We start from the raw sequence: 8,620 nt of genomic DNA on the forward strand, positions 1-8,620 counted from the left end.
TAAAGCCAAGAACATATAAAAAAAATTAAATGCTTCATCATCATCATCATCATCATCATGTCAGCCGATAGACGTCCACTGCTGGACATAGGCCTCCCCCAAGGCTCGCCACTCCGACCGATCCTGTGCCGCTCGCAACCACCGAATTCCCGCGACCTTCACCAGGTCGTCGCTCCATCTCGTTGGAGGCCTAATGCGCCAGGCGGGTTGGGAAATGCTTCATATTCTGTAAATACGTTACTTTGTTTAATATTAATAATATACAGTACACTCATGATACATGAAGTGGATATAAAAAAGCGATTGCAACGCATTAAACTATTATTACTAACGTATAGAACCGGCACAGAGAACCAGTATTTTACGCCATGAGCTGCTGTCGTTTTGACAATAAACCATAGAAGCTGAGTGTGAATCTCGCGACCTAAACGCTTACGACTTTTTGATGGCGTAGTACAGGTTGCACTGCGACAATTTCATTGTTTAGTATGGCTTCTCTATAATAATAATGTAGCAACGATTCAGAAAATGGTGTAAAACAAACGAAAACGAACGCATTATCGACACTGGAAATGAGTTTCTGATGTAGTTGCAGAACTAAATAAAATATGAGGCGATAACAGTTGCAACGTGTTTTAGTTATGCGTACCTATTTTATAGTAGAATGAAATGCGTGAGATTTGACATGTTAAGTTTTAAGGTAAGTTTAGTTTAAGAGTCCCCGGCAAGCTCGGCCGAATTTCATCTTTCCATACAAACGGAGTTTCGTACTTATTTTAAAACCACGTGTTGGAGTGTAATGAAACGTTGCACATACAATGACATGAGGTATATCCAGGTCTGTAATTAGTTTATATAGCTTTAGTATAAAAAACAAACGAAATAGAGGAAAAACAAGTTCTGTATGAAAAACTTAAATTCGCTGTATTTTTTTAACTATGGTATCTAAAGCTACATAAACTAATTACAGACCTAAATATACCTTGTCCTATTGCAAGTACAAAGTTTCAGAGCAATCTAGCTAGTCGTTTTAAAATGAGAGCGTAACTATGTTTGTATGGAGAACCGAGCTTGGCGGGGACTTAATTTGGGATACCTTGCCTATTTCTTTTTATCCAGTTACAGAAAGGGTTATGCTTTTAGCAGTGTTCTATTTTTGAGTGCTAGAATTACTGACCCCCATTTCGGGTTCCTCATGACTGTGATGATATATAATAAATCTTTACGGAATGGGGTTGACAACTGTCAAAAGTTTCTATAGATGGCGCCAGCATAGCTAATACCTACTTGTCATTCAGGCATAAAAAAGAGAGATTTATAGTACTAATAAAATTGATATGGGTAAAATCCATTCTGGCGCCATCTGTAAAATACTTAGACCGGCCAATCCCATTACACAATAGAAAGCTACACTTCGGTCGCTAATTAAGTATTTAACTTTAAATACAAAATAAGTAATAGTCATTACCTACATCTATGGTAATAGTATTATCATACAGAACGGCCACGCACCGCCCCGCCCCGACCGGAATTACCTCGCCCCGCGACAGAAATCTGGCGGACTTCTGGCGTACTCTCAGTACTATCAACAATTTTTAAACAACTTACACTATGACGCATGACGCATATACGGACGTGCCGTTCACACATGTGTCCGCCCTGTGCTTTAAATCAGCAGTAACCTTTCCTTTGCTGTTAGTAATAAAATTATTACTGTTGTTCCAGATTTTCCTACTGTTCTTGATGCCATTAATTGGCCAGGCGTATAACAGGCGAGCTCCACCAGAAACGAGTAAAAATAATTTAAATAATTTCTAAATACTGTAAGAAGGTCAAATGGGATGACACTGATAGTGATAACGATTGATTTTGCTCAGAGCAAGAGGATTAGTATGACTATTTCATACTATTGCTCCTCTCCATCCAATCCATACTATCCATACTAATATTATTAATGCGAAAGTGTGTCTGTCTTTTTGTTACCTCTTCACGTTTAAACCGCTGAACCGATTTAGTTGAAGTTTGGTATAGAGATAGTTTGAGTCCCGAGGAAGGACATAGGGTAGTTTTTATCCCAGAAATTATCCTTTAAGAGGGTGAAAAGGGGGGTGGAAGTTTGTATGGGAAATCGATAAAAAGCCAGATTGGATAAAAAATAAGCTACCCAAATTACTAACTCCACGCAGACGAAGTCGCGGGAAAAAGCTAGTAAATAATATTATAGTACATAATTACTCAATTTGACTAACAATAAGCCCCATTAAACTCAATAAGGCTTGTGTTGTGGGTAGATACTTAGACAACAATATATATAATATATAAATATTTATAAATACTTACATAGAAGAGCTAATACGACCCAGGACCAAAAAATATTCGGGACAAGGGCAAGCGAATGATAATGAGTAGGGAAATCAAAGAAAAAAAAAGCAAAAAACTGTCGAAAACAATATATGTTCTATTGTTTATCGTTGACTGTTCACAGAAATCACTAAACCCTTCATGATGCCAGACAATATTGACACAGCTTTGGCTAATCAACTGAAAGTCCCAAACAAGGCTTTCTGCCAGAAGATGGCTCTACGCGACGCCGATTTCTTCATGGTGATGCCATGGTGGTACCACTATTGTGAAGGTCTGAAAGAAAAAGAAGAGAATACGAATCATAAGGCAAGATTACTGCGGCCTTACCAGAAAGTCTTGCGTAAGGTACAGGATTATAAAAAGAGGCAAAAAATTTGGAACGAAGTTGCATCTGTTTTACGACCTGCAAGATTATAAATAAAAAAAAGGAAATGACTCGATAAAACGAGATGTTTTGTTTTACAGTGGAACCTCGATAACTCGAAACTCGATAAGGCGAAATCCTCGTTAACACGAAATAAAATGCCATTCCCTTCCCTTCAAAGCCCAAAACCTCCAACTTCACGAATCTCTGGTACAATTTTTACCCTATATAACTCGAAAAATAAAAATTAACCTCTTTAACTCGAAAAAATTGCCATATTGTATTATCACCTCTATATCTCGAATTTATTTACTAGCCAACCTCTGTAACTCGAAAAACACAATAAGTCTGTACTTTACGCGTTTGTATAATTACCACTCTAATACGAATTTTATATGCGTTTTAACTCTGGAATTCGAAACCTCCTTAAGACGAACAAAACCTCCCTAAAACGATGCCCTCTATAAAATTGATATAAATTTAGATATAAATTAAGCAGCTAATTCCGGAATATCTCCGACACATACTGCATTTGCATTGTACAAAAGTCTCTCATCTTTAGCACAAGTATAATTTACCTTAAAAGCATACGAAACCTAGTGAATTTAAATTTGATGGACTTTTTGACAACCCTCGTAACGTGTTCAGATAATTGATTACTTTTGGCAAATTTGTGTAAGTAATTGATTATTCGAGAGGAAGAAATCTAAATATACGAGAATACAGGCTGAACGTGAGATTTAATTTGTCAACCTTAATTAGGTAGGTATATTTGGTTTTATTTGCATTTTTAGTGTAGGTATTTTTGACAATCGTTTTATATATGTAGGTTTAAAAAATGCACAGTTTTCGAAAGACGCCAGTTAAAAAAATAGGCTGATGTCTTTAGGGTTTAATTCGATTCCATTTAGGGACGAGTATTAGAAAGAAATCAATGTAGACATTTTCTATACAAATATACTTGCTAGGGCGTGTAAATACTTATGGAAAAACTCTGAGTATATAAATCACAAACAGGCCAATCAAAGTAGATTTTTTTAAAGAATTAATTTTCAGCAAGTCGGAAATCGTTTTATTAACCTTCATTTGGTCCTAAAATCTGTAATTCAATCACAATCATTTATACAATCCCAGAAGGTGTGTAGAAATATTTGCTTTTTTTTCAGTGTTTTGCTTGTAGCTCAAAATTGGTAGGTCCGACGGAAAATTTGCTCTAATCATTATGAAAATTTATACCTGACAGGTCCCTTAATATGAATTCATAGTCAAAGTTTGTAAAAAATGGCCGCCATTTTGAATTTCTTTCTTTTTTGATATAATCACTTAAAAATCCGAAAACTCCTTTTCACCAGAGTCTGATTCACAAAATCTTGCTGGTAGTGCCATTGTAATTGATGGTGGGTGTATCTCCCAATGCTCTCAAAATGTATGCCCTATGGTTTGCGCATACTTGGATTTCACGAATTTAGGACAAAACGAAGGTATTCAAATGATTTCCAGCGGAATTTGTTCCTCAAAACGCTCTTATTTAGATCTAATTTGATTGGCCTGAAAGACTCCCGGTCAATAAAGGTTAAATATTCTCAAATAAGTTTAGTGTCACATATTTACCAATCACAATTCTTTCTCATCATCATCATCATTATTCAAACCATAATTCCCGCTCTCTGCAGCTCTCCTCGCTTTGATCATCTCCAGCAAGTCTACCTTCTTCATCGTTACTCTCACCAAATCCTTCAGGATCTTCTTAATATCCTCATCCTGGGATATGAGACTCTTGATATGTTCTCTAGCGTTGCCAATGTCCCTTCTTGTTTGTAATGGTACCGGTGGTTGCTTCTTTTTCTTCGGGTGCTTCATAAATTGTGGCATTGGCTTCTGCTGTGGCATTGGTGGCATAGTTTGCATTGGGTTCATTGAATTCCTTGGGCCCATTGAATTAAAAGGGTTCATAGAATTCATAGGATTCATAGAATTCATAGAATTCATAGAACTCATAGAATTCATAGAACTAAAAGGATTTGAGTTACCAGGATTCATAAAATTCATAGGTTGATTTCGAAGGCTATCAGGGCCTATTTCATTTTGTCCGCAGGAGTTCGAACAAGACATGGAACAGCACATTCGAGGTATGCACTCTGGCTGTTTTATTTGTGCTGGCAACACTAACGGTTCGGGTGGCAATGGTGCTAGCTCTTTCTTTTTGGGCCTGAAGTCTTTGTAGAAGAGGATGTTTTCTATACTTTCTTCTGAGGATATGTCGAGTTTCCTTGAAGCGATGGAGGTAAAATGGAGGGTGGTGGTAATCTGCAATGGGGTATTTTTCATCACAAAATGTAGTTTAATGTTAGAATAAGACAGTCCGACTTTACTAATAATACTTTTAGTCATAACATTAAATATATTAATAACGGGTCACTCACGTATTTTAAGGTGGTTCGATTTTCATACAAAATTCAATCTGCTTTAATTAAGGCACTACACACTATTACTACACAAATATTTGCTCATTTATCTACTTTCGAATATTCGTTTGCGCTAAATTAATAGAAAAACTTTGTTTCATACAGAAATCATACATAAATCGACGTAATTTTTTCATCAATTTTACGTATGTGTGTGTCACAAATGTCGTGTACAAATACGTTGCGTGCGGCGTTGCCACTCTATGACGTTGGCGACGTTGCCTGGCCGACCTGGCAGGATTTGCAGTGCCGTCATGTTTAGTGCATTTTTATTTGACAGTGTTGACACTGACACATAGGGTCATGTTTATTGTGACATCAATTTGTTTATATAAATTGAAAATGATAGCAACGCAAAGAGTATAATAATATATGTAGCAACGTCTAAATCAAGTTACAAAAATCATCGGTGTTCTGGTCCGCGAAAATCCAGAAAAATTCAGACTCAATTGAAGCGGAATTCATGATGGTGAAGTTTCGTAAGGTAGGTACAGTTTCATTCCTTCATTGTACATTGTAATTTTCTCGTGCCGATCTTTTTAGAAAATAATTCTCACTTCTTCCGTAATGGTAGATATAAGCAGTGAACAATACCTATATAATGTAATTATTACTGTTTTGGTTGCCGAATAGTCAATGTGTCACTAACTCTAGGTTTTTTTAGGTATTGTGCAAAATGAAGAGGCATTCTTGGAAATTAAATGTTTTCCTTCATTAGCCAGAAAAAATCAGGACATCCTCACTGCAATAAAGTAAAATAAAACATTTCCTGGGGATGAAAATTATGGAATTTTGTCTATGAATGAAAAACACAATTATTACTAGGTAAGTAAATGATAACTTTATTAGAATCCATATTGTTGCTTCATCTTTCTTCCTATAACATTAGAGATTTTGTGCTATCATGATATTATTTTTCTTTCAGGTACAGGGACCACTACGGATAACAAATATGAAAAAATGTTATTTCATTTGTTGTGTGAATCCATCTACACCAACAAGACATCCACTGCTGGACATAGGCCTCCCCAGGGATCTCCACAACGACTGGTCTTGCAAGACCGGCCAAAATATCGAGAAATAAATAATATAAACAAACATGATAAATATCCCGTTTTCTATAATAGTTATAATTAGAAGGCAATGCAATGTTGTTACTCACTGTACCTACTTGAATCCAAAAAAATAAATATAAAAAAAGTTTTAATTTTATTTTACAATTACTACTTTATTATTAGTACATTACGATACAAGTGCGAAAAGTAGGAAATTGGCAACGAGTGGCGATAAATTGAAACACGACCGAAGGAAGTGTTTTAATCGACACGAGTTGCGAATTACCTTTTCGCACGTGTATTGTACAACGTTTTACAGTACATAATTATGGCCCTTTACATTTTCGACATATGCACGTATTGTACTAATTACCGCACTAGGGCGGTAACGTATATGTAGCACCATATGTACTAAAAAGTATTTTACAGTACATATGGTGCAACTTTATCGCCCTAGTGCGTAAAGAGCACTTTTCATGCATATGTCGAAAGTTTAAAGGGCCATATGTACTGTAAAACGTTGTACGATACACGTGCGAATAGGTAATTCGCAACTCGTGTCGATTTAAAACACTCTCTGCGGTCGTGTTTTAATCTGTCGCCACTCGTTTCGAATTTTCTCTTTTCCGCACTTGTATCGTAAATAACTATTTCAAACTGCAAGGGTACGATGATAGATCTCAATTCAATATAATTTTGCAACATTTGGCATTATTAGGTTATAAATTGTATGGAGATGAAATCTATCATCGTACCCTTCCAGTTTGAAAAATACTATAGAGGCTGGGCAGTAAGGGATTGCTTTACTTGTAGAACTATATTTAGCGCTTTAAAAAAAACTGATACCTGACACTTACAAACCTGGACTTCCTTGGGCTAGTGCTACTAAGAATCGTCAGTATTCTCCATCCTTTCTGAGTTGGAAGAACCCAAAAAGGTGAGATTTGTGAAAGTCAGGTTTTCAATATATGTGGCGTTTTCAACCAAACGGGTACCTACTTATTGTTGTCATATTTCCATAAAGCTTCAAAATGAAATCAACCTAATCGACAACCGACAATGTGGTACCTTTTAGTTCAAAACGTCACATATTTTTATAAAACGTTATAAACTAATTTATTAATAATACTGAATATCTGGGAGAAAAAGAAAACATAAGTAAAAACTCAAAAATGCTCGTTTTCCCAGAGATAAGACCTAGCTAGATCGAACCCCTTACAGCAAATTTCATCGAAATCGTTAGAGCCGTTTCCGATATCACTGAAATATATTTCGGTTATATCGGAATCGGACAAGAATTCGAAGAATAAAAGGTATAAGAAACATAAGATAACACAAAAAGGACAAAAAAAGTACCCCTGACGTACTCGTACGTCTCGAACCCGAATCCTCTTGCACGTATTTCCACGAACATAACGCAACGCCATTGCAGCATACTTACACTGCATGAAATTGTCTACTACAAGCAATCACGGAAACACTGTTTGCATGTGTGAGTAATAGTAGGAAATAGCATGACAGAAACACTCTGTCGACTTTAAAAGTGTTTTTTACACTAATGAAGTATTCAATGTTTATTATAATAGTTCAATATTTATGTAAAGAGTGCGCTAAACATACTTTTAAGTATACAGATACCAACACTATTCCACAAAAAAATAAAACCTGACAATTTGCGAAAGTGACGCCATCTACCGGGGTTTAAGCTTTGGGTAACCTAGTCGAACCACCTTAAAAAAACGCAACCAACGTCAACGCAAACTCCTGATGATAATACTCGGTACGGAGTGAAACATGTCGAGCGTTTTTCGACTTAAAATACGTGAGTGACCCGTTATTAATATATTTAATATGTCTGTGTCTCACGGAAGTTTTGTTATTAAAATCATAACATTGTTGATTTTTGAGAATATAGCGTAGAAGAGATTATCTTAAAAATTTCAAGCAGGTTATTAGCTTACCGCAAATAGAAAATTCATGACCACCATTCAGAACAATCCAAAAGTGCAATGAATCACACTATGTCTCGAGGAAATCTTTATCAGAATGTTTTCAAAACATTTCGTACGACGATTTAGCTGTATTGTTGTTCAAATGTTCATTGATAAAAAGAATAAAACCGGCCAAGAGCATGTCAGGCCATGCTCAGTGTAGGGTTCCGTAGTTACCAAGTCCCGTCACAATAAGGAAAGAGGAAACCAAATAAGACAAGACAAATTTGCATAATCAGTACCTAATTATTAAAGTGATGGATGTACGGCCATGATTACAAAGAAAATATCCATATCTCAGGAACAAATACCTATTTCTAAATACTCCATATAATATTTAATTAATTAATTAATTTACAACACAATACAACAAAATTACAA

General features: G+C 35.8%; 2 protein-coding genes across 2 annotated transcripts; one reads left to right on the plus strand and one right to left on the minus strand.

Moving 5' to 3' along the window:
• Positions 1–519: 519 nt before the first annotated feature.
• Positions 520–2,807, plus strand: LOC134755382 (uncharacterized). The gene is made up of 3 exons (XM_063691936.1): positions 520–700; positions 1,726–1,792; positions 2,486–2,807. Exons 1-3 carry the CDS (start codon positions 665–667, stop codon positions 2,779–2,781), a joined length of 399 nt encoding a protein of 132 aa, XP_063548006.1. The 5' UTR covers positions 520–664; the 3' UTR covers positions 2,782–2,807.
• A 1,458-nt stretch (positions 2,808–4,265) lies between these two features.
• On the minus strand, positions 4,266–8,289 carry LOC134755374 (uncharacterized). The gene is made up of 2 exons (XM_063691921.1): positions 8,210–8,289; positions 4,266–5,035 (listed from the first exon to the last, which is right to left on the minus strand). The coding sequence occupies exons 1-2, from the start codon at positions 8,234–8,236 to the stop codon at positions 4,343–4,345; spliced, it is 720 nt and encodes a 239-aa protein (XP_063547991.1). The 5' UTR covers positions 8,237–8,289; the 3' UTR covers positions 4,266–4,342.
• Positions 8,290–8,620: the final 331 nt, after the last annotated feature.

This window comes from Cydia strobilella, chromosome 2 (assembly GCF_947568885.1).
Source record: "Cydia strobilella chromosome 2, ilCydStro3.1, whole genome shotgun sequence".
Taxonomy (NCBI): Eukaryota; Metazoa; Arthropoda; class Insecta; order Lepidoptera; family Tortricidae; genus Cydia; species Cydia strobilella.